The sequence below is a fragment of the Phocoena sinus genome, chromosome 13 (assembly GCF_008692025.1).
Source record: "Phocoena sinus isolate mPhoSin1 chromosome 13, mPhoSin1.pri, whole genome shotgun sequence".
Taxonomy (NCBI): Eukaryota; Metazoa; Chordata; class Mammalia; order Artiodactyla; family Phocoenidae; genus Phocoena; species Phocoena sinus.
In genome coordinates this window covers 22,901,359-22,927,988 of record NC_045775.1, presented here as the reverse complement: position 1 = coordinate 22,927,988, position 26,630 = coordinate 22,901,359, and the positions used below count along the sequence as shown (strand labels likewise).

The following is a 26,630-nucleotide window of genomic DNA, read 5'->3' as shown; positions in this document are numbered from 1 at the left end:
TCTGCCTATGGGGCTAAGCAGTAAGAAAAAAGAAGAAAAACTAATGGGGATTCCATCCCTGTTCCTGGGACCACAGTTTCTCTGGCCAGAAACAAGGGTTCCCCTCCCTTGGGGTTTTAGGTGTGTGGCCATCCCCTGCTGCTATTACAACATGCAGGACTGCCTAGGGACTGCGGTGGGAAAGAACCAAAGACGTAAAAAGAGCAATCAAAAAAGAAAACAGGGACTTCCTCCACTTTCTGTCTAGCAGGAGACCCCTTTCCTGCTCCTCAGACCAGAAATAGAGGGCTTCTCTTTGAGCTTCTTTCCGTATCTGCTGTGTACTTCTGGGTTTCAAGTTAAAAGGATACCATTTACAAGAGCATCAAAAAGTCTAAAGTACCTAGGAATAGACCTAACAAAACAAGTACAAAATATCTGTAGAGAAAATCATAAAATTTTATTGAGATATTTTTAAAGGACCCAATTAAATAAAGCAATATCCCAAGCTTACGATTAAAAGATTGAATACTGTGAAGATGTCAGTTCCCAAACTGATTTAAGGTTTAAATGTAACACCAACTAAAACTTCAATGGATATTTTTTATTCTTTGACACTAAAAATAACATTAACATAATTTGTTAATTTACCTGTCTAGAAGTTAACTTTCTATTAAGGAGCAAAAAAAAAACTTTTAATTTTATGACAAGCACTTTTTTTGAGATATAATTCCAGTTTGTACTTGCAAAATAATAGTTTCTTGCCCTGGAGATATATTTATCACCTTATTTATTTTCCTTTTTATTTTTCTAATTGAAGTGTAGTTGACATAAATATTAGCTTCAGCTGTACTATGTACAACATAGTGATTCGACATTTATATACATTATGAATTGATCACCACAATAAGTCTAGTTACCTCTGTCACTACAAAGTTATTACATTACCGACCATGTTCCCTATGCTGTAGGTTTCCATCCCCGTGACTTATTTTCTTAACTGCAAGTTTGTGCCTCTTAATCCCCTTCACCTACTTCGCCCAGCCCCCCATCCCTCTCTCAACAGATTTTTTTTAAAGAAACTTAACAACTTAAAATTTATAAGGAAGTTTGATGTATAAGGGCCAAACAGGCAGGACACTGTTCAAGAAAAAGATAGGAGGCTTTCCTCTACTAGATATCAAGATTTATTTTTTAAAAAAAACTATAGGGCTTCCCTGGTGGTGCAGTCATTGAGAGTCCGCCTGCCGATGCGGGGGACACAGGTTCGTGCCCCGGCCCGGGAAGATCCCACATGCCGTGGAGCGGCTGGGCCCGTGAGCCATGGCCGCTGAGCCTGTGGGTCCGGAGCCTGTGCTCCGCAATGGGAGAGGCCACAACAGTGAGAGGCCCGCATACCGCAAAAAAAATAAAAAGAAAAGAAAAAAATAATAACTATAGTAATTATGAAGTGCAGTACTAACACAGGGATATTCAAATAGGCCAGTGGAACAGAGCAGAAAGGCCAACCAAATTTGTAGACAAAATCCTTTAGTCGTGGGAGCGTGCCTTTCTGCTTCAGTTATTGATGAGTTAGCAAGCATTTATTAAGCACCTATTCTGTGCTATGTGCTGCGGTGAATACGAAAGTACAAAATGCTCTCACAGTCCATTTAAAGTTGAAGATTTTTCTAACAGAATAGAAGATCTACCCAAATAAAGCAATCAGAGGACAAAACCCAAGATAACAAATAGCAACAGGCTGGTACGGATTAGAGTGTATACGAAATTAGAGAATGAGGAGATCGAAGTGAGCTGGGTCATCAGGGAGGTTTTCATGGAGAAACAGGATGTGAGTGTGAGTAAGGAGGTAAAGAATGACTCAAACCTCAGGCAGAAGTCAAATATTGCCCAGAGAGATAGGGAAAGTATGACGGGAAGAGTGAGAACCATGTACACAAAGGACAGTGAGACGTGACAAACCACAGCTCAACTGCGAAGCAGTAAGTGTGGAGAAAGGTCTCTGACGGCCAGTTTCAAGAGTCAAGACTTTTTCTGATAAAAAAAAGTCACTAAAATTCTTGAATAGGTGAGAAACATAAAGCTAGTTGTGTTGCATAAATACTTATCAGAGGTACAGAAGTCTAGCTTTGAGGTTAGATTGGAGGTGATAAAAGTATGGAAATAGAAGGGAAAAAAAGGAAGGAACAAATCTGAAAAACGCTTGTCAGGGATTAAAATCATAAACCAAGAACTTTGCAGGTTTTATTAAATGCAGGTTTCACAGGCAGCTAACCAAAAAGTGTGAAGCAATTTAAATATAAGGCATTCCACAGATAAAAGCAAAACACGAACAAGATATCAAATTTTCTGGTTTGACCTACCAGTATGTACTTTTGACGTTACATGCGCTACATCAATCTTCTGGGACCTGACGAGAGGTACAGCTTTTGTAGGAGGAGTGTGTGCTGTATTCTTCCTTCGATCTTTTGCTTTACTTATCTTTGCAAGGGGTGCAAAAATACCTAAGAGAGAATGCAGAATTTTAGTGTTAAGCAATTAAAAGCACTTCAAATAAAAGGACAAGTACAGCCATTCAGTAATATAAATCTTTACGTTCTTTTTTAGTGTCTACTAGGTGCCCTGTAGTGAGAGACAGAGAAAAAGTACGTCTCACTCAGTACTTGCCCTCAGAGAGTTTAAAATCTAGCTGTCAAGACTAACAACATACACAATAATTCAAGAAGCACATAACATAATGAGGCACTAAGTGAAACTCAGGGAAAAAAGAATTATAATTATTTCTAAGTACTGGCAAATAACAGTGCACTATATAGTACAACAACTATTCCTCATGTCCCTTTATCTATAGCTCCTTAGAACATATTTTTTCCCATATTATAGCTTTTTATGTTCATGTTTTATCTATCTTCCAGACTTTAGAAGACAAAATCCAATACTCATCTCTGCATTCCCCCAATGTACCTAACTATAGTGCCTTACACATAGTAGGGATATAAAAAATCTTTCTGAGTACAAAATATAATTTCCCAAGAGGCTTAGTCCTCAGCTTCTGACAACTGACAACAGAAACAATACAGTGTGTGTTGTGTGGGAAGGTATGTGGGGACAGGGGGAGGGGGCTGCCTGTTTGCTGCAGCTAGGAGTATAAAATTCCACTAAAAAAGAAATTTATCCAGGCATAAAATTACAGTATATATAAATATGCACAGACATTAGAAATAGTGAATATGGACTATAAATACCAAGATTATTTGGCTAAGACATTTAAGAAGAAAAACTAAAGACATAATATGTACATTATACACTACCATTCAGTGTTTACGCCTAATCTAACAAAGACACATTATGACTAAAATGTAATACATTAAAACAACCTGTTTTAAAATAGGTTTGATGAAATGCTCAAGATTACAAAAAGTGAGTTCTTTGTTTATAGCTAACAAGTGCAAACTATACTACTTTTCTGCTAATCTCGAAATTCTTTCCTCCATCAGATTCTACAATCCTTCCTCCTGATTTTCCTAGCTCTTTTGACTTCTCCACAATGTTTTCTCTCTTCTGTCCCCCGCCTATTTTTTTCTCTAAATTATTTTCCTTGCCAAATACACACACATGCACACACACACACACACACACGCACTCAAGCTTGATGATGATTACATCCAGTGTTGCCAAGGGTTTGAAGAAATAAATTATTTTATACTGTGGGATGTAAATTTGTAAAATCTTACTTGAAGACAAAAATTCTGACCTAATTTACTTTATGGCATTAATTATAAGGAAATACTTATACTTAAGAAGTATGAACAAGGTTACAAACTTACGTTTGCATATTATAAGGAGAAGATAGACTTCAAGAGCCAAAGCAATTTCTAGTTTACTATTATAACCCAATCATACTTTTGGAAATTAATTTACGAGAAAATAATCCAAATAGGAGGAAAAGACTGCATACCTGAGTATATCATCACTGCAATACTATAAGTAGGAGAAAACAATTATTTGGCAATAGAATAAATGAATCCACTATGTTTACGAACTATGACATCACTGTTAATAAGTAAAACAATAAAGATTATGTAGAAATATAGAAATATATGAAAAGTAAATCAAGAGAACAAAAATTGAGTTGTATGTTTGATTACATTATGATTATATCTGTGAAAAGTTGTATGTGTGGGTATAGGAAGGACTGTAAAAAATAGAAAACCAAAACATATTTGAGTGCAGACCATAAATTATTTTTCAAACCTGTGTCATTAATGTCACAATAATATCATTCAATGAATGAACTACATAGCTCTTTCTCCTTGTTTTTTTTTTTTTAATTAACTAAATCATTTGGGAAAAGCAAAACTAAATTTAAAGCAATGACTGACTGGATATAATCAAAGCCCAAAGTGTGCACTGTGTATGGGTTAACCTTCCTGTTCAGAATCTCATGCTACTCAAAGTACTGATGGGACTCTCCTCAGATCTTGACATACAATGATAAGGCTTAACTAAAAATAAACACATAAGGAAGAATTACTTTTAAACAGAAGAGTAATGAATTTCTGGATAAACATGATCCATTTTGTTCAACCACAATTCCTCCCAAAACTCCACTAAAATTTTAGTAAGAAATAAAAATGGTATAAACTCTAAAGAAAAAAGAAAATGATAAAAAAAAGAGAAAAAAAGCTAAAGCTTCCAAAGAAGCTTCCAAAAACAGGGAAAAGGACAAAAACAGAAGAAAGGATGACTCTGGAACTTCTAAATAGCAGCAGTGGAAGCTCAAGATGATAGCTGGCAAACTATGGCCTGAGAGCCACAGCCTCCCACCGCCTATTTTTGTACCATCCTGTGGGAACGCAGCCACACCCATTTGTTTACATATTGTCTACGACTGCTTATTCACTACAACAGGAGAGCTGAATAGCTGCAACAAGGGACTGTATGGCCCATAAAACCAGAATATTTACTACCTGGCCCTTTACAGAAAAAGTTTGCTAAACTGCATTAGACAACAGAGTATCACCTTCAAAATACTGAAAAAATGTGAATTTCAACCTAACACTCCTTATCCCACTAAACTGTCATATGAAGTGTAAGGGTAGAAATAAACATATTTCTGGAATGTAAAGTCTCAAAAAATTCACTCCCCATGAGTCCTCTGTCAAAAAGCTACTGAAGGATGTGCTCCACCAAAACAAGTAAGTAAACCAAGAAAAAAAAATGACTTAGTACGAACACCAAATCTTTCTCTTCATAGTATGAAGTCAATAGATGTCTAAAATTGGAAAGATTCATATATTATTTAAAATATGAATATGAACATCAGAAGATACATCTAAAGAAGTCAAAAAAGTTCTTGCCTCTAAAGAACAGGTCTCAGAGTAAGGAAGGGCAAGCCAGGAGAGGGTTTAGCTGTTGTTTTAGTAAACCTTATAATACAACTTATTAAACTAGGTATATGTGTTCACTTTGGTGATTATTAAAAGACATAAAAATAGTATTACCAAATATTAAAAATTATTTTAAAAATTTCATAACTGCCAAAACTTAGAAGCAACCAAGATATCCTTTAGTAGGTGAATGGAGAAATAATGGAGGACTGTGATACCTCCAGACAATGGAGTATTATTCAGTGCTAAAGAGACATGAGCTATCAAGCCATGAAAAGACATGAAGAAACTTAAATGCAAATTACTAAGTGAAAGAAGGCATTATTAAAAGGCTATATACTCTATGATTCCAGCTATCTGACATTCTAGAAAAGGCAAAACTATGGAGACAGTAATATGGTCAATGGTTGCCAGGGGCTGAGGTGGGAAGGGATGAACAGGTGGAGCACAGAGGATTTTCAGGGCAGTGAAAACACTCTATAATATGGCAATGATGGATACATGCCCTTATACACTTGTCCAAACCCACAGAATATACAACACAAAGAGTGACCCCTAAGGCAAACTATGGACTCTGAGTGATTATGATGTGTCCATGTAGGTGCATCCACTGTAAGAAATGTACACTCTGGTGAAGGGATGTTGATAAAAGGGGAAACTGTGCATGTGTGGGCAGGAGGTATACAGGAAATCTCTGTACCTTCCTCTCAATTTTGCTATGAACCAAAAGCTGCTTTTAAAAAGATCTTTAAAAAATTATTATAAAATTTTTACAATCAAAACAATCTAATATGTGCTACAATTAATAGATCAATGGGACAAAACAATCCCAAAACAGACTACAGCATTTATAAGAACTTAATTTATATTAAAGGAAGTACAACAAGCCAAAGCGAAAGTGACAGATTTAGAGAGAGGAAAAAAACCCAAAAAACTGTTGCTGAAAAGAGACAAATGCTTTGGCTTCTGCTTAGTCAGGGGGTTCTCTGCCTCTCCTGCTCCCCACACCTCAAGTACTGACAGTTTAGCAAAGATCTGGCTCAGACTACTGAGCTGGCTCAGCAGGAAGGGCTATTCCCATTTTTATATAATCCAACACATGACCCCTGCCCCCCAACTTGCCGTAAAGTATGTAAAAGGGGATGGAGACAGGGTCCTTGCGTACCCATCTTTGTCCTAATCAAGCATGCCTCTCCTTGGAATGATGGGATTTAGGAGGCCACGTGCATTCTGTTACAATCTAAGCATTTCTCATGGCTCTGATTTACATCTGCTCTGTGTTGCTAATGGTCTTGATCTTGCCCTTAGTCTGCTTGACAGTTGCCAAAATTAGCTAATAGAGTAAAACTAAACTTAAATTCTTATCCTTATACAACTAACCAAATAAACTCCAAATTAAGTAATGTGGTATTTAAAAATTAAAACATTCAAAAGAATAAAATATATAACCTATAATGAATTCTGGATTAGGAAGAACTATCTACTTTAGCATAAAAGCAGTTATAAGAAATTATAAAGGAAAAGTCTTTTAACTGCATAAAACTACATGCCCAAAAACACTGCAAATGAAGTTCAAAGGCAAATGACAAACTGGGCAAAAAATCTGTAATAAATATAAAGGCTTCATATCCTAAAGATGCATTTATTTTTTAAAAACTCATCAGTTTTTTAAAAAGCTAACATCCCAATTTTCAATTGGCAAATAATATGAATAATTATTTCTTGGCAATTGCCAAGATAACACAAAAAATACATGTGCTACAATAGAACATTTTAGGTATTTTATTTCACCACAGTCAGAATAACATGAATTTAAACAGAAATTTTCACCCATCAAATTGGAAAAATTAAAGGAAATTGAGCCATAGAAAATCACATTTTCAAACAATATTTAAAGATTTGAGGAAATTATAATAGGATGTCAGATAAAAATGCAGACTATTTAACTATATATAATCCAAATTTTGTGGAAAAAGTAAACAGAAAATATATACAGGTGATTTTTTTTTCTCCTTTTTTATGTTTTTTAAATCTAACGTAACGGACACTTTTTATAAACAAAAATTTTAATAATATACCCCAAAATGAGGCTCCATCTTAAGTGTATGACAAAAGGAAACTGGTGATTTTGATAAATTCATAACAGCTAGCAAATAGTTAACATTTTGGGGGGTGCTTACTGGGAACCAAGCACTATTCTAGGTGCTTTATATATTTATCAACACATTTAATTCCCACATGAACTCTTGCGGTATTGCTATCCTCATTTTACAGAAGAAAACTGAGGCACAAGAAGAGAAAGAAGGTCCCACAGCTGGTAGGTAGAGCAGCTGATTCACACCCAAGCAGTCAGGCTCCAAAGCCCATACTCTTCAACACTGTACCATATACTGCCTTCCCTGTCGAGCTACAAGATCAAATACTGCGCAACCAGGGAAATTAATGTTCTGGGAAAGTACTTCACAACAAGGAAAAATATTCACAACATAGTAAGTGACAAAAGCAAACTGAAATCAATGTGTCAAGGTGTGTGTGTGTGTATACGAGAGAAACAGAGAATGTAAAATAAAGCAAACATTTGTCTGAAAAAGAAAATCATCCCAGCTCAGGAGCACAGTAATTAAGTTGGCCTCACTTGCTTTTCAATTTTTCAAGTTTTTCAACCTCTAGAGCTCTGTATTTCCTTGGTAATAAAGAATAAAATCCCTCCTTCAGTCATGACACCACCATGAGCAGGATTTAGGAGGGTCTCCCGAGCTAGGTGCCCTCCTAGTAAGACACCCTCTCCCAAGCACAATATTGCTCACAGTAAGAAAAGGGCAGTCACTTCATTTATTACATAAGTAACCGGGGAGAAGGTTTTATTTTAAAAATAATAAAAGAGTAAAATTTTATTATTTTAAATTAATTCTCATTAAATTAGATAGTATCTAACTTACCATATTTGGGGGCACATTTAAAGTACTGGACTTTCCCAACACTTCCATTGTTTTTTCCTTCTGGTTCATCCAACTCAATGCCAGCCCACTGCCCACTTGCAAATTCAGTTGTTCCACAAAATCTTAATGTTCCAACCTAAAGAAAATATAAATCAGAGTAACTTTTGAGTACTACCAGTAATTCTAAGTTTCCCACTCTTGCAACTTTATCATGGAAGTCTTTCAAAAACATTCTCTCAGGGTTTCCCTGGTGGCGCAGTGGTTGAGAGTCCGCCTGCCGATGCAGGGGACACGGGTTCGTGCCCCGGTCTGGGAGGATCTCACATGCTGCGGAGCAGCTGGGCCCGTGAGCCATGGCCACTGAGCCTGCGCGTCCGGAGCCTGTGCTCCGCAACGGGAGAGGCCACAACAGTGAGAGGCCCGCGTACCGCAAAAAAAAAAAAAAAAAAAAAACATTCTCTCAAAGTAGACTTCAGAAGAAGGAAAATATTACCAGGGATAAAAAGAGACATTAAATAATGATAAAAGAGTCAACGGACCAAGAAGGCATAAGAATCCTAAATCTATATGTACCTAACAACTGAGCTCCAAGACATATGAAGTGAAAACTGATAGAACTAAAAAGAGAGACAAATCTACAATCACAGTGAGACTTCAACACACCTCTCTCCATAATCAACAGGCCAAGAAGGCAGAAAACCAGTAAGGATACAGAAAAACTGAAACCTGAAACCAGCTATAAACCAGTTTGACCTGACATTTATAAAATATTCCATCCAAAACAGCAATACAGGACTTCCCTGGTGGCGCAGTGGTTGAGAATCCGCCTGCCAATGCAGGGGACATGGGTTCAAGCCCTGGTCCGGGAAGATCCCACATCTTGCAGAGCAACTAAGCCCGTGCACCACAACTACTGAGCCTGCGCTCTAGAGCCCACGAACCACAACTACTGAGCCCGTGTGCCACAACTACTGAAGCTCACGCGCCCAGAGCCTGTGCTCCGCAACAAGAGAAGCCACTGCGATGTGAAGGCCACGCACCGCAACAAAGAGTAGCCCCCGCTCGCCGCAACTAGAGAAAGCCCATGCACAGCAACGAAGACCCAATGCAGCCAAAAATAAATAAATAAAATAAATAAATTTATTTTTAAAAAAAAGAGAAACACAGAGAACTAAACACACAAACCCTATCTATACCTAGCACTCTATCCAAAAATTAACTCAGAATTAAATGTAAAACTAAATATAAAACCTAAAACTGTAACCATCTAAAAGAAAACATAGTAGAAAATTTCTCAGATATTCTAAACACACAATCCATAAAATAGAATTTTGATAAAATGAACTTCATGAGAATTTAAAACGCCTGCTCTTTGAAAGACAGTCCTAAGAGAATGAAAAGACAAGCAATAGACTGAGGGTAAATATAAATGAAACAAGACTGGCTGTGAGGTGACAAAGGTAAACACTGCCGACTGATATACGCATGTTCGTTATATGTTTCTACTTTTGTATAGCTTTAAATTACTCAAAATAAAAAGTAGTAAAATAAAACACAGAATAACTCTTCTAAAAGTCCATTCTCAGACGTAGGACAGGAATACTAAAGAAGCTGAATATTAATCCAAAGGGGAGAAAATGCTATGCGTTCATAATTTCTTGGTATTTTAGCTCCACAGATAGGACAACGGAAAACTAACAAATGTCCATGAATGTATTCTTGTGGAAGTTGGTAAATGTCATTCTCAGTGTAATAGTTTGTAGCTTACCTTCCTTTTTGAAGCAACTTTCTTAGTAACTCAAATGTTCAAATTTCAGTGTTTTCTGAGAAAAGTGCATAACACTCCCCACAAACCCACCCAGATATTTAGCCGTAGCTATTTTAGAAATTCCACATGCAAGCGCAAATTCCCTGTCCCATTCTCCATACCAAGCTCCCAATTGGCCCTAAAAAGAGAAAAACAGCTCTCCCATCCATGTGAGGTTTTTATAAAGAGAGAAGGGCAACAAGTGAAAGCCACCTGGAAACGGAGGCTCTGGAGAAAGAGGTGTCCAGAGAATCTTCAGTCGGGTGGAGTTGGGAGTCCTCTTTCCCACATACATTTTCATTACCAGGTTGAAATCATATCTAAGATTTCCCTGTTTGTGGGATCAAGAAGCCAAACACCCAGGAACAGTGAGGGTCACCTTTGCTCCGTTTCTGTGCAGTAGTAGCTGTGGGAGAATCACTACTGAGGAGGGGTGTGAGCGGGGAGCTGCAAGGGAAAACCTGCAGGCTGGACTGAGGAGGGGTGTGAGCGGGGAGCTGCAAGGGAAGACCTGCAGGCTGGACTGAGGAGGGGTGTGAGCGGGGAGCTGCAAGGGAAGACCTGCAGGCTGGACTGAGGAGGGGTGTGAGCGGGGAGCTGCAAGGGAAGACCTGCAGGCTGGACTGAGGAGGGGTGTGAGCGGGGAGCTGCAAGGGAAGACCTGCAGGCTGGACTGAGGAGGGGTGTGAGCGGGGAGCTGCAAGGGAAGACCTGCAGGCTGGACTGAGGAGGGGTGTGAGCGGGGAGCTGCAAGGGAAGACCTGCAGGCTGGACTGAGGAGGGGTGTGAGCGGGGAGCTGCAAGGGAAGACCTGCAGGCTGGACTGAGGAGGGGTGTGAGCGGGGAGCTGCAAGGGAAGACCTGCAGGCTGGACTGAGGAGGGGTGTGAGCGGGGAGCTGCAAGGGAAGACCTGCAGGCTGGACTGAGGAGGGGTGTGAGCGGGGAGCTGCAAGGGAAGACCTGCAGGCTGGACTGAGGAGGGGTGTGAGCGGGGAGCTGCAAGGGAAGACCTGCAGGCTGAGGCCTCTAAATTCAGTCGGCAGCTCCACTATGCTCCACTTTTCTCCCACTCAAATAAAGATGTCTTCGTTATTCAGTCTGAATAGCTTATATTCTTAAATTATGCTTTATAGTAACCGTGCATCTAAGTTTCAGGTTTTCCATTAAGTATCCTTCTACCTACATATGGAACTTAAAAAAAAAAAACAACACAAAACCACACTGCACCCTTGGCACACAGGCCACATAATGACCTTGGACATCGCTTTAGAGACTGCAGCTACTGACTATACCTTCTGTCTTGCAATAACGACACGATCCCCCAGCTTCAGGCCAAGTGACGTCAGCATCACCTTGCTAGTAACAGGATCGTAACTTGGAAGCGATGGCTTTGAGAGATCACATGACAGAGGCACCGCATCGAGCAGCATCTGCTTGATTTCTTTAGCAGTTGCCGCGGCATCGGCCATTTCTAAGGGCATTTCGACCGGGTCTGGGACAACGTCAGCGGGGATCTGTCCTTTGTCATTCTACAAATAAAGAGAAGAGAAATTTTTCAGTTCATATCTGCTCAGAGCTCTACACGGTCATATAAAAGTATTTTTGGAAAAAGTAAGTTAAATTCATCTATCATTTATTTATTCAAAAATATTTACTAAACTTCTACCACCTGCCAGACACCATTCTAAGTGCTAAAGGCACACAGTGAAGAAAACAAAAGCCCCGCCCTCAAAAAGCACACAGCCTGGTGAGAGGCAGAATATAATCACACACATAAAACGTATGGTGTATCAAAGGGTAAAAAGTGGCAGAGAGAACAAAGCAGGTTAAGGGGGACAGGGAACACGGGCACAGAGATGGCTATTCACACACAGGGGTCAGGGAGGGCCTCGCTGCTGAGAGGCACTGGCGCAGAGGTCCAGGGAGGTGAGGGAACACACGGCAGCTCAGCTGGTGGGGACCGAGGTCCAGGCTCGGGGAAGAGCAGGAAGGCAGTCAGTGGGAAGCGAGCCTGGCTTCACAGGCTGGAGACAGAAGTCACAGGACTGCCTGGCTTCCCAACCCCAGACCCGAGACTCCCTCCCCTCCCCCAGAGCTGCCACCTTGGCTCTGTGACCTCGACCCATCCTGCCCACTCATGGAGTGACTCAGATTTTAAGAACAGAATCTATAGGTTTGATACTTCTAAAATCTGGGCTGGGATTTATCCTGCAGCAAGCAAAAATGGGCAGTCACAGGCCCACTAACATTTGCACAGTGTTTATATAAGCAAAATCCTATCATATAAATTATCTCATTTGGTTATCACAGCAAGAAAAAGCTTGTGAATAAAACAGATAAAAATTTTTACCTGTTAAGAGTCTGGACTGTAGCAGAAGACACCAACTAAACAAGTAAGATATCACTACCATTTCCAGTTTGCCAATTAGGAAAATTAGGCAAGGAGAGATGAACGACTCGCTCAGCATCATCTCCATAATTACTGCAGGGATGACACTGCAGTCCATGTCCAGCACCCACTGGACTCTCAGCCCTTCTGCTGCTCTGTGCTGTCCTACCCTCAAACAAGTTCTCTTTCTTCTACGTTCCCTAACCAAAAACTCAGGCTTCATCAGAAAGATTCCAGACTGTAATCTTTTCTTAATAAGATGAACCAAGATTCTTTTGCTCAGAAAACTTTTTCCCTTTCCTTCTCCTCTAATAATTATCTTCAAATGATCCATATGGATAAAAGTATGAGGCTTTTAGAACACATTTAGTTTGCAAGTGCCTCACATTTTTTATTTTAAAATTCAAGTCAGTTTCGTCCTAAGTAAAAACATGGTAGGAAGACATATTATCAAATTTCTGGGACAGTGATGAACTATTTTGATCCCCGATTTTTTTTTTTCAAAGAAAAAGTACAAAATGTAATGAAAATACCTATAGCGCTAATCGTACTCTTGAGAAAAAGACAGAGGGAAAAAAACTTTTTTTAATCAACAAACCTGTCATGATAAGTTGTAAATAAGCTATATTTACAATGAATATTTACTTCAGATTTTTAAGTCCTCACCTTTCTAGAGTAAGTCACACACTTCCATCAATTCCTATATAAAATAAAACTTCTGTTTAAAAAATACTAAATAATAATAAAGTAACAATGATATCATGTTAACATAAGGCGGCTTGTTCATGATTGGCTATAGAATTCCATTTTCTTCTAAAGTAGTGGCTGTCAGGGTCTGATCCAAGGGCAACTGCTGACCCACATATTGACTGCTTTTTTTTTTAAGTATTAACCTCCAAAATTCGGTAATCTATTAATTCTTTAGGGCCTGAATTGGTAATTTACCTCAATGACACACTTCACTGCAACTTACTGGGTTCAAAATATTCTCTCCACTAATAGGGTCTTGTCAACCGTTGTACTAGCAAAAGCAAACACGTATCACCTTCACACTCCAGCCAAACTGAATTACCATCTCCCAGCCTTTGTGCACGCTACTCTCTCTGCCTAACATGCCTTTCTCAGCTTCCTCCTGTACCTGGTTAATTCTTAACTACGTTTAAGCACTCAACATCACTTTTGCCAGGACACACTACAGTAAAACTGACTGCTCTCTTGTCTGTCCTCCCCTCTAGACAATATTCTCTTTGAGGACAGAGACGTATTTGTTGTTGTATTCTCCCAGTGCCCAATAAACAAGAGGACCTGAACGAAGGAGGGAGGGAAGGAGGAAGAAAGGGGTTGGTTAAATAATTAATGGGGTTAAACAGAAAGAAAAGGGGCAAATAAGTAGGGAGGGAAGGGAAAACAGGAAAGCAGAGAGGGAGCGAGGAAATGAGGAAGGGAAGAGGCTTTTTCTAACATTGCCCACCCCTGCCCCTTCAAGAGAAGGCACAGACCCAATTAAGAATCCCTGCCAGAGCAAGTCACTGCTATCAATATAACAAAAAAGAACATTGAGAGCCACTTTTGGGAAGACAACAAAATACCAAATGATTTGAAGATTTACTGCACTGTTAAATATGCATTTTTTAAATTGTCTGAAATAAAACTTCTTTCCAAAAGAATTTAAAATATGATTTAATACAGAAATATAACTTTAATATATGCGCTTCTATTTAACAGCTAAGGTTTTATAAATATACCAAAAGCTTAAATGAAAGATCCTTTTAAACTCAAAGATGATACTTTAAAGAGTATTTTACTTATCTGAAGGAAAGTAAGGTTTATAGAGCTTATCAATATAAAAGGACTGAAATTCACTGCTATGCCTTAAATTTATTTGAGATAAAAGCTTATCACCATTACTCTTTACATGCAGCGCAAAAACATAAATTATTTACCTATATAAGAGTTCTACAACAACATCCAGATTCACCTCTTTCCTGGGAGATAATGTTAGATGTTTTTATTCTTTTAATATTTTTCACTTTTAATTTAACCTCTTACCCTAAATGCAGGGTTTGCTCCATGCTCCAATAAGCATTTCACAGTACCTGCACACAGGTTATATGCAGCAATATGCAGAGCTGTTCCAAAATTAAAGTCACTGCAGGTGGCATCCACATCTGCAATTAAACATCGCAAGCGTATTGACAAAATTTTCAAATTAAGCGAGTATAATGTAAAAGGAGACAGGTTGGGTTTATTTGGGGGAGGAGGGGTATTAGCTATTTAGGAGACTTAAACCAACCCACTAAAAGGACGATTCTCACAATGGAACAAACTCTTCATATTACAACCTACTTAACTAATTCTTTTCTTAGTACGATAAAATTTCACTATCAAATGGACTGATATTATGATGGGTTTTCCAACCATCACAAACTAAACTATATTTTAAAGCAATTAATGGCAATAATTCATACTTGTAAAAGTAACTATCTTAACACACTCTCTCATTAAACCTCTTGCATATTTGCCATGACAACTATAATGTAGTAGGGTTTAGGTCAGGGACTAGCAAACTATGGCCATGGCCAAAACCAACTCACCATCTGTTTTTGTAAATAAAGTTTTATTAGAACACAGCCACATAGTCTCTGTGGCTACTTTCACACCACAACTGCAGAATCAAGTAGCTGCAACAGAGACCATGTGGTCCACAAAACCTAAAATATTTACTATCTGCCTCTTCAGGGAAAAAATAGTAGGTAAAACAATGGAGAATTCTCAAGACAGGAATAAATTAACGATTAATTAAACATATGTATCATGCGTACATACTGCATTCACAATATTCAACAAATGAATTTGGACTTCACAATAAGAATGGGAATCTTGCAATTCTAAAAACATTTTAATAACTTTCAACAAATCATCACGATGCTATACAGCAAATACTCCAGATTTGGGGATCCCATTTTGACTGTTTTTTAGAATATGGGTTTAATATACCTCTGGTTCTGCCAATCCGACCTTAATCTAACTACAGTTCCACCATCCCACACCCTACCTACAATTGTAAACAAACTAAGACATGTTCAGGACACTCTCCTGAGCTATTAAAGACACTGTACTATCAAGAGAGGCTTTCCTCCTAACATCATTCAAAAAGTGAAAAAGTAAAAAGGTAAAGAGGAGATGGACAATTATACAAAGCAGAGGTTAGAAACAGACACTCTGGGAAAGTTATCTATGCCATCTCTAAAACAAGTCTTCTACAAATGGAGAAAACACTGTATACAACTTTTAAAGTAATACTACTGCACTTGCCCTCATTTTTTTCTCAAAAGGAAACTGCCCCCCTGAGAGGACCCAGAGAGAATGTCTAAATACAGGACTGTGATTTAGACATTATGATGTTCAATTTTAGGATAGCATCATCAAGACAGGAAGAAAAAAAAAAATGAAAATCTATCCCTTAATGGAATCACAGAATTTCAGAACTGAATGCCACCTAAAATAAATATTCTTCATGATTTCAATGTTTAGCTCTGAAGGTTTTATTGCTCTATTTCTGGCTACACAGGTAAGACAAAAGAAGTATACATAGATTCAATTACACTTTATAAAATCCATGTTATACTGGGGGACTTGAAGAGATATAAAAGGCCAGAAAACACTTTATTTTGTTTCTCTTTGTATTAAGTCTTCTGTGAAAGGATAGTAACTAATCTTCAATAAAGAAAAGTTAAACTGTTTCTGAAAAATAAAATGGGATTGGAGGTCACATGGAACAAGATGGATTAGAAGTAGAAGTATCTTTGAATTATAATTTTTATGCCACTAATAAAGTATTCAAGTAATAACATCTAATGGTGATCTTACAGTACTTGCCTTTTGGTTTAGATGTCTTCAAAATCACTCTTATAAGTTCAGGGACATCAAAATAAGCAGCATAATGCAAAGCATTCATATTTGTCCAGCGACTCCGCAAACTAACATCTGCTCCCAGATCGATAAGTTGAATTGCAAATTTTACAGCTGTATCAACATCACCTAGAGAAGGTTTTCTAAATTATTTTTCTTCAGTACAAATTCCAGTGGATGGCCATCTACTACCTCATCTAAAAAGCCAATGCAAACAGCGTACTGAATATACACTTACAACTCAAAAGATGTAACAAGGGATTTATTCTAGGAAAATAATCAAACCCAAGGGTAGATAAACACTTGGCTGTAAAGATGTTCATCACAGCACTTTTTATTATGAATAAAATTTTGAAACAACCTAAAAGTACAATAATAAGACACTGGTTACATAAATTATGAGACATCCATATAATGCAATACTACAGAGCCATTAAAACCAGGGCTACACAGAGTGTACTCTGTGGACCACTGCCGGTCCCAAACTGTAATTCATACTTTTTATAACTCTTTTCTTTTTCCCTATGTAATCATTTCTTCTGAATAAATTAACTGAAATATAATTTTATGCTTTTGAAAAATACTTGGGCTTGTATTTTATGTCTTTATCTCATTTTTCTATTACAAACTCATTTTTATTTTATTTTACAAAAGTATCAGTCCATGATGGATTGCGGAAAGAAAAAAAAAAAGAGTCCTTCACTATCAAGTTTAAGAAGCATTGTATCGGACTACTGAAACAGGGAGAGGTGTTCACAGCATATAATTAAGTAAAAGGCAGGTGTAAAAAATAGTAAAGAACAGGCGAATGCCAATTTGGAAACTATGCACATATGTTATGTATGTAGGAACAGACCTAAAGACCAGGACTGTAGGATTGGGACTGCCTGGAAAACGGAGCATGGATTGTCAAACCTTGCCATAAACTCTCAAGAAGGTTCCAGGTGTTACCAGTTACTCTCACCTAGCAAACAGGCTAGCATGAAGCCTGTTCCAGAAAAGTTGGGAGGTAACAGGAGATTAAAAAGACTCCCTTGAGAAAAGGGAGGAAAGGCAACAAGGTGTGTGGAAGACCTAACTGAATCCTCGCCTATTCAGGGAATATTATTATCATCAGCCAGGTGCCCTCCCAGGGACTCTGGTTGGCATAAACAAGTTATACAGATGTCTTAAGCCATTAACAGATTCACCACACACTTACCAATACCATGAGCTCCAGATTTGCAAGTATAATGTAAAAGAGTCATATCTGTCAATCCATCTCTGTCATTCACGTTGCAACCTCTCTTAAGAATCTGAGGAAACCAAGGAAGATATTATTACAACATAAAGTCTACTGATTTCAAACCAATGCTGGGAAACCAAGTTAGTCTATCTTATTAAATTAGTTCTCAGTAAAACGCGTAGACAGAACTGGCTTCTCTTAAGGATAAATTTTAAGTCTGTACCCTACAACAATAATGAAAACTGAACTTGTCACCAGACGGAAGGAAATTCTTAAAGAGTATTCCAAAGTAATTTGGCACCCCAAATATATTCCTTAACCTCTCAAAGGACAAGCAAATTTCCTTTCTAATGGGAGTAATGGTATTTTAAAAAGTATAAGCTCCCTCTTCTTACAACATGACAGTATGCTGGTCAAGGAACACAGCATTATTCTTTTATCCCTCTTCCAAAAAACCAAATATTTTTTAAAATTATATTTAAGCCTAGATCTTTACCAAGCCACCCCAAAGTATAGATAAATGTGACAGTAATCAAATCTCCTCATGAAAGTATATTTTTAAATTTACAAAATCAACTTGTACAAAGAAAGAAGGCTCCCTCTGCTCCCACCAAGAGTCAGATGTCAGAACTCCAGACGCAAGGGAGTGAGGAGCATGAGGGAGTAATGGAAAGAACGTACTAACTCACTGCTCCACGAAAACCTATGAAGAACGAGCATCAGCATCTTTAAAAGGTTTCCCCTTTATCACTCCCTTCCCATTCAGATGGGGAAAAACATCTATACAATTAACAACCCTAACAATACAAGACTTAACAACGTAAGAATGCCTTACCTCATTTCCAATAACGTCAATATTTTGCTGGACCTGAGGAACCCACTGTCTTAAAATGGCAAATAATTCTGATACAGAAGTTTTGGGATCGAAGAGAATTTCCTGGCATGATGTATCATTAGGATCAAAGAAAGAAAACTCTGTTTGAAATTTAAAAGGTGTAAGTTAAATTTATTAAAATTTCAAAATACGTATATTGAAAATAATAAACAAGACCAGGACTCAAATAACACAAATATTTTTAGGTGCAGAAAAAGTAGATTTACCGTAAGCAATTCTCAAAACCAAAGTCAGGATCACCAAAAATTATGAGGCATTTCTGAACTGCTAGAGAATGAGATTTCCATGCATCACACTACATCTTATCACAAATGAAACAAAAATCTGAGCGTACTGATCTTAAACGCTGAAGTTTCCAAGAACTTCTTCTAAAGCACAGAAAATCTGTCAAATTTTATAGGTATTTTCACCTCTCAAAACATAAACATGTCATGAACAGTAGATCCACATCCATGATTAAAACATACATAATAGAAAGAAATACGCCAAAATCTCAACAGTGTACTAGAACAATGTGTAATCTTAAGTATTCTTTTTACTTCTATGTTTTCCTTATTTTCTATAATAAACAGGCATTACTTTGAAGCCTTGGGACAGAGTGATTGGGTTATTTTGGAGTATATATTAGTAAAGACATGGAATACTAGACACAATTGAACATGATTTTTAAATCTTTTAAAACTTCCTTAAGGTTCAGAGAGAACAGATCATCCTATGGCTAGAGAATAAAAGAGAATAGAAGAAAATCAGATTCTACTATCTTGAACACTCTGTAAGAAGGTAGGGAATCTAAAAAACCAGAAGCATCTAAAGAAGAGAAGCATTAGAGAAGCAATATTTGCTGAGTGCTTACAATTTACCAAACACCTTACAAATCTTCCCAGACACCTTACCTGACAGGTATTATTATTCTCATTTTGCAGATAAGGAAACCAAAGCTCAGACTAAATAATACTTGCTCAAACTCACACAGCTAGTAAGTGGCAGATTTGGGGCAGAAAATCAGGTTTGCCTCCAAAGTCTATCTTCTTTCCTCTATTATGCTGTCTCCCCAAGAGAATTCACTATTGAGCTCAGATTTTAACAGCATACGTGAGTAGCAGGATTTGTGTGGCTTTTTAATTTTCTTCTCTGTGTTTTTATTTATTTTCCAAAATTATACTATGTACACAAAGCTCTTACTTTTAGAATCAGGGTAACTGAACGATGAAAGGAGAAGCACAAAACCAAGGACGTATATAAAAGTAGAGCAGTCCGGACTTCCCTGGTGGCGCAGTGGTTGAGAGTCCGCCTGCTGATGCAGGGGACACAGGTTCATGCCCCGGTCCGGGAAGATCCCACATGCCGCGGAGCGGCTGGGCCCGTGAGCCATGGCCACTGAGCCTGCGCGTCCGGAGCCCGTGCTCCGCAACGGGAGAGGCCACAACAGTGAGAGGCCCACGTACAGCAAAAAAAAAAAAAAAAAGTAGAGCAGTCCAGCAGAAGAGAATCAGAAAGACTAAAACTAAAAGCATATCCTATTCAAAATCTCAGAGAACAAAATGGTCCTCTACAAACAGAAGAGTCAGAAGAGAATCAGTATGTAACACAGATACCAATTTCTCAAAGATTTGGGTGTGTTTCCTATAAATAGCAGTTTACTGGAATTTTTTTTTGGTCTAATTAATTCAGCCATTCAATAAATATTTATGCATCAGTGACTTTTCTAGGCATTGGGCATTTCTAGTAGAGAAATTCCTAAATATATACCTAAACAGACTCTTCTGCGTGTGTCTACAGGAGACATGTACAGGAATGCTTATTCTAGCACTGGTTATCATAGCAAAATAACTGGGAAACTGAAACATCTCTCCATAGAGGATGTATAGAAAGTGGTATATCCATAGGATGGATTCGATGCTTTCTTACAACTAAATAAATGAATTTGATATCTACATTATGAATTGATAAGGATAGGTCTCAAAAAAACATACTGATAAATAAAATAAGTTGAAGAATAATATACAACATCTATCATTTCCATAAAATTACAAATACACAAAACAATCCTATATACTGTTTATGGATGCTCATATATGTAGTAAATGTATAATTAAATGGTCTGCAATCTTCACACTAAATATAAGATGGTGGTTGCCTCTGGGGAGCAAGGAAAATGGATCCAGAAAGGAAAATGGAGGGAATTTCAACTTTAAGGTTTTAATTCTTATAATTGAAAAACAGGAGCTAAAGGAAATAAGATACTATGCTAATAATTATTCTTTCTGATGGTGGATACATGTGACACATGTTTGCTATCACTATATTTTCTGCATTTTTAAATGACTTCCCATTTTTAAAAAATGAAACACAATGGAAAAAGAACATAATAACAATAAAAGTGCCAATAAATGTGTAAGGCTTATTTAAAGAAAACTGAAGTGGTGGGTGACTTAAATGGAGAGACACATCATGTTCCTGAACTGGAAGATAAAATATTTAAGGCTGTCAATTTTCCCAACAACAATTATTTTAAATAATTTCAATTTTAATCAATCAAAATTTCACCTAGATTTATTTGTGGGAGGAGACAGACAAAATTATTCTACTGCTCATCTGTGCCAGAGCTTCTTAAACATTAACGTAGATAGGAATCACCTAGGGATCTTGTTATGATGTAGATTCCAATCCAGTAAGTCTCAGGTGGGGGCAGGGACTGCATTCTAACAAGCTCCCAGTGATGCCAATGCTACTAGACTAAGTACCACGTGATGAGAAGCAAATATCTAGACAGTAAATGTAAGAGAAATAAGCAAGAACATTTTAACTAAGAAGAATAATGATCAGAGTAGGGGGTAGGGGACACTAGCCTAATAAATACTAAAGCATATAATAATGCTTCTGTAATTATATACTGAGATAATGACAAACAGCAGACAGCTCATTTAAATACTAATGATAATATGTTATAAAGTGTCTAATAGGTGCCAGGAACTGTTCTATGCACTTTACATATATTACCTAATTTAATCTTCATGACAGCCATATGAGGTAGGTACTTTTTTTTTTTTTTGATGTAGGTACTATTATTGTTCTCATTTTATCAAAGAAGAAACAAAGGAATAGAGAAAGTAAGCCTTTTGCCCAAGATCACACAACTGTTAAGTGTGTGATCCTGTTGAGTCAGGATTGACCTATAATCCAAACTCACCTATAATTTTAAACTCTATGCTATACTACATATTAACGAATCTAACTACACCCAAATTTTAAGCTTCCACACAGAAAAAAAAAAAAAAAAAAGTTTTAATCAAAAGAAAGGAGGTGAAGGGTAGATGGGGAAGATACCCCACCAAGTCAAGATGGAATAACAGGGACCATATGTGTTCTTATTTCTGAAACAACCAAAAAACAACAAAGGAAAGAGATGAAATGAGGTTTCCAAGACACTGGACATCAGTTAATGAAAGACACAATCCCTAAGAGACAGGATACAAACAAGTGAGTCTTACAACTGCCCCCATGTCTCCACCCTGGGACTTTCCAGATTTCAGCAGGGAGAGAGGGAAACCAAGAAAAAGCCCATCAGGCTCCTTGAGTTGTGGAGACAAAGCTGAGAGCTCAAAGAAATAAGGCAGCTAGAGTTCACAGGGCAGTGTATCAGACAGGAGAGAGATGCAAAGCAAGAGAACCCCAAAGGTCTGAAGAGAGTCCCCCTTGAGTACTTAATATATGCTTGTGAGGAAAAACCTGAGGTAAGGGAAAGAACCATCCAAAAGAATTAGAGGGATTAGTGCCCAGTGATCATACGGAGCCTAGAACTGTGCTTGTTCCCGCTAAAAAGAGTGAGAAAAAAATTCATCAGGCTTTGGGTAGAGTACTCAGTAGTGAGGAGTAATTAGCCCCAGATTAGCACTGCTCCAGAACCACCTAACAAATCATAAAGGCAAGATCTGAAAAGGTCAAACACTTTCCAAGTAATTTAACTGCATCCCAGAACAAAGCTCAAGAATATTCAAAGCTCAAGAAACAGAAAAATATCCAGCACCCAACAGGTAAAATTCACAACGTCTGGCATCCAATCAAAGATTACCAGGCCTGCAAAGGGAAAAACATGACCCATAATCAGGGGACTAGTCGATCAAAACAGATCTAGAGTTGACACAAATATTATAATTAACAGAAAAGGCCATTAAAACAGCCATTATATTATAACTGTATTCCAAATGTTCAAAAGGTTAAACAGACCCAAATCAAACTTTAGTGATGAAAACTACATCTGAGATGAAAACTACACTGGATGAGATCATCAGCTGATTAGACATTGCAGAAGAAGTGATTAATGGACCTGAAGACAGAGCAATAGAAACTACCCAAAATGAAACCAAAGAGAAAAAGAGTTCTTGAAATATGAAAAAAAGGCATCAGTGAGCTGTGGGAAAACTTCAAGTGGTCTAATATTTGTGTAACTGGAGTGCCTGAAAAGGAGGAGGGGCAGAAAAAGTATTTGAAGAAATAATGATTATCCAAACTTGATGAAAATTGAAACCTACAGACCCAAGAAGCTTAACAGTCCCCAAGCATAAGAACATAAAGAAAATTACACCAGGGCACATCACAGTAAAATTATGATAAACAGAAAATCTTAAAAGCAGCCAGGAAAAAAAGATCATTACATACAGAGAAACAAAAATGACAGCACATTTCCCATCAAGACAAGGGGGAACACAGTGAAGCAACATCTTTAAGCACTGAAAGAAAAAACTATCAACCCAGAATTCTATACCTAACAAATATAGTTTTCAAAAGAGACGATGACATAAAGATGTTTTCAGACATATAAAAGCTGAAAGGATTCCTCACCAGCAGATATGCACTGCAAGAAATGAACGTTAAAGGAAGCCCTTCAGGCAGAAGGAATGTGGTATCAGATGAAAATCTGGTCTGCACAAAGGAATGAATAACACTAGAAATGGTAACTATGTGGGTAAGTAAGATTTTTTGTTATTATTATTGCTTAAATCTCTTTAAGAGATAACTTCACTGTTTATGCAAAACTAATAACAATACACTTGGGGATTTTTTATACATGTAATGTGTGTTCTGTGACTGACTCTGAAGGCATTCAAAGCAAAAGAGTCCAAAAAGCTTTGTAGTCTTGCAGGGTAACCACCTTGAGGGTCGACACTGAGCTGAACGTCTAAGCTCTGGTTTGTGTGGGTTGGTTTCTTTTTCTTCGTTTCTTGATTTTAATCTCAGTCTCAGTCTCACATTCAATGGCTCCCATTACATTTAGGATAAAATACAAATTCCCTACCAAGGCCTAAATGATCCTGCCTGGTCTGGCCCCTGCCTTTTCCTCTGCAACTTCATCTCCTGCCATTCTGCCCTTCAACCACTTTGCTTCTCAGCCTCAAAGGCCTTCCATTATTTCTTAGGAAACACCAAAGTTTTTTCCCCAACTCTGTGCCGTTGATTTCCTATCCTTCTGCCTGGAACACTTCTCTCCAGGCTCTTCTCTCAACCAGCTGCTTCTGATCCTCCAGATGACCAGCCCATCTAAAACAGCCTTTCTGATCCATTATCCTCTACCACAGCACCCTGTTGCTTTTCTCCACAGAATTCATTATAATCTTTATGATTTGTTTCTTCATTTGTTTGTTTATTGTCTGTTTTCCCTCCTAGAATGTCGGTCTTGGTCACCGTGCTATCCCCAGCATCTACGACAGTACCTAGCATATAACAGGCCCTCAACAAATACTTACTCAATAAATACAACCCTGGATGCCACATTTTAAGGGGACACTGACTGACTACAGCATACTAAGAAGAAAACAACTAGAGTGAAAAGGGTCTAGAAATCCTGACAATGAGAGACTGGTGAAGGAACCAGAAATGTGTAGTCTAAAGAAGTACAGACTAATTTATCCAAATTATCTTTAAATATTTGAAGGTCATCATATAAAGAAGTGTTTGTTCTACATATCAAACCAGTTAGCCAAAGTTTCAAGGAGACATACTTTGAGTCCATATACAAAAACAATTTTATCACAACTAAAACTTTAACAATGAAATGGACTATTTCATTAGTTTCCCACTATTGACAATATCCAAGCAGCTGAATGGTTATCTATCAGAGAACCTGAAAACATAATTTCTATACCGGGAAATGAGTAGGGAAAGCTGAACTACAGGTCCATTCAGATTCTAAGAATCTATCGTTCTAAGAATACAGGCAATTTTTAATTTCACTTATACAAAGGGAACAATATCCATTATCACCTTTCATTCAATGTATTTATTCAACAAACACTGCACAACTAATAGCAACAAATGACTACATTAGCCCAATGAGATAAACAAAAACAAAACATGATTCTACTCCATCCAAAGAGCTACACTCTGGGAAAGGAAATAAGACAGTTATGACTCAAGACAGAATGAGGTAAGTGCCATTAGCAAGGTACAAAGTGCTTTTCAAGGTTTTTCCCGCATAATTGATTTTGTTATATCTGAAAATCAATATCCAGTCAATTTTTGTAAAAACTGCAAATAACTCCCAAGATCTAGTAGGCACAGGTTTTATGTAACACCTTTGATTGACTGCAAGGCAAGCTGCTACAGAATCTGAACACATAAAATAGCATACCTGGAGATGAGTAGTTATTAGAATGGATATGACTAAAAAGACAAATTCACAATCCAATCATTTTATATTCACTAATATTTAAAAATTGCATTATCTCTACCTCCAAAGACAATTTGAAATGGTGGCCCAATATTTTAGTTGAAAAACTCTAACTAAATTAGAAAGGTAACACATCCATCAAGCTTACCTCCTGGTTTTCTTTTATTCCTTTATCAACTACCTGATAAAATAGGGTCCTGGGGAAATAAGTCTAAATAGATTAAAAACTAGAATACTCCTAAATTTACATTTTACAAAGAACATTTAAATGAACCAATTTAAATATGAATCAATCTCACACCACATTCCAGGGAAAGGTCTCACCCTCTCTGTCAAGTACAGGGCTTTTATTGTTTTGTTTTACTATACTTTATTTGTGTATACACTGATAATTACAATGGGAGACAACTGAAACAGGATCCAAATTAGGCTTGCTTGTGTATTAAAACACATCACTTGTTGTTACATTGTCACCCAAGTTTGGATCATTTCAGCAGTGATTATTTGGTTTGTTAATTAGAATCCCAGTATTGCAGAGACAACAGGGCCCTTAAAGATGCCTAGCGCACTGTGCTTTTATGTCTTTTTTTTCTTTTTCAGTACATGGCTTTTTAAGCAAGTCAATATATTTAACCAAAATAAATACATCAATAGCAGAAGAATGCTAGATGTCTAAGCACCACTGTATTATAAAAATAAAATCCTCTGAATCCACCGTGGTGCTTAAAATGAACATTTTTACATAATAAAAATGCTGACAGCAGAAATAAAGCGTTTAGCTTAAGAGGCAGAAAAAGCAATAAGCAATTGTTATTTTTGAAAAAGGAAAATTTAGCAGTTTTATGAAAACCACAACAAATGGTTTCAGGAAAAATTAGGAGTACAAAAAGGGTGTAAGACAGGGCTTCCCTGGTGGCTCAGTGGTTGAGAGTCCGCCTGCCGATGCAGGGGACACGGGTTCGTGCCCCGGTCCGGGAAGATCCCACAGGCCGCGGAGCGGCTGGGCCCGTGAGCCATGGCCACTGAGCCTGCGCGTCCGGAGCCTGTGCCCCACAACGGGAGAGGCCACAGCAGTGAGAGGCCCACGTACCGCAAAAAAAATATAAAATAAAAAAATAAAAGGGTGTAAGACAGAAGTCAAGTCACCAGTTCACAGAAAATAAACACAGCAACTTAACGTACCACAGTCTGAAGGCATTGGTGCTGCAGAAATGGAAAAGATAACTGGTGTATCAGAACCTTGAAATAAAAATGGGTATCTTCCAATCAACGAACTTCCTTCTAATGGAAAATCCGGAAGGTCCTCTATGGTCATCTTCTAGAAAGCCACCTTTAATGAAAGGGGGGGAAAAGCATATCTATTATATTTGTATGCAACTTAGAATAACTGCCTTCAGTCACAAAAAGCCTATTTTTTAAAAATATC

The 26,630-nt window shown here is 37.7% G+C and overlaps 1 protein-coding gene across 3 annotated transcripts in view; it reads right to left on the bottom strand.

The window, feature by feature from the left end:
• The window catches only part of CLIP4 (CAP-Gly domain containing linker protein family member 4), a 62,742-nt gene that overhangs the window by 31,485 nt on the left and 4,627 nt on the right, over window positions 1-26,630 (bottom strand). For all 3 annotated transcript variants that reach the window (XM_032653288.1, XM_032653287.1, XM_032653289.1), the window contains exons 2-9: window positions 26,387-26,534; window positions 18,478-18,617; window positions 17,619-17,712; window positions 16,385-16,546; window positions 14,555-14,673; window positions 11,409-11,645; window positions 8,309-8,444; window positions 2,343-2,483 (exon numbers count right to left, since the gene is read on the bottom strand). In XM_032653288.1, coding sequence (XP_032509179.1) covers window positions 2,343-2,483; window positions 8,309-8,444; window positions 11,409-11,645; window positions 14,555-14,673; window positions 16,385-16,546; window positions 17,619-17,712; window positions 18,478-18,617; window positions 26,387-26,519 — 1,162 coding nt within the window. In that variant the 5' untranslated portion in view covers window positions 26,520-26,534. The remainder of the gene's footprint in view (window positions 1-2,342; window positions 2,484-8,308; window positions 8,445-11,408; window positions 11,646-14,554; window positions 14,674-16,384; window positions 16,547-17,618; window positions 17,713-18,477; window positions 18,618-26,386; window positions 26,535-26,630) is intronic.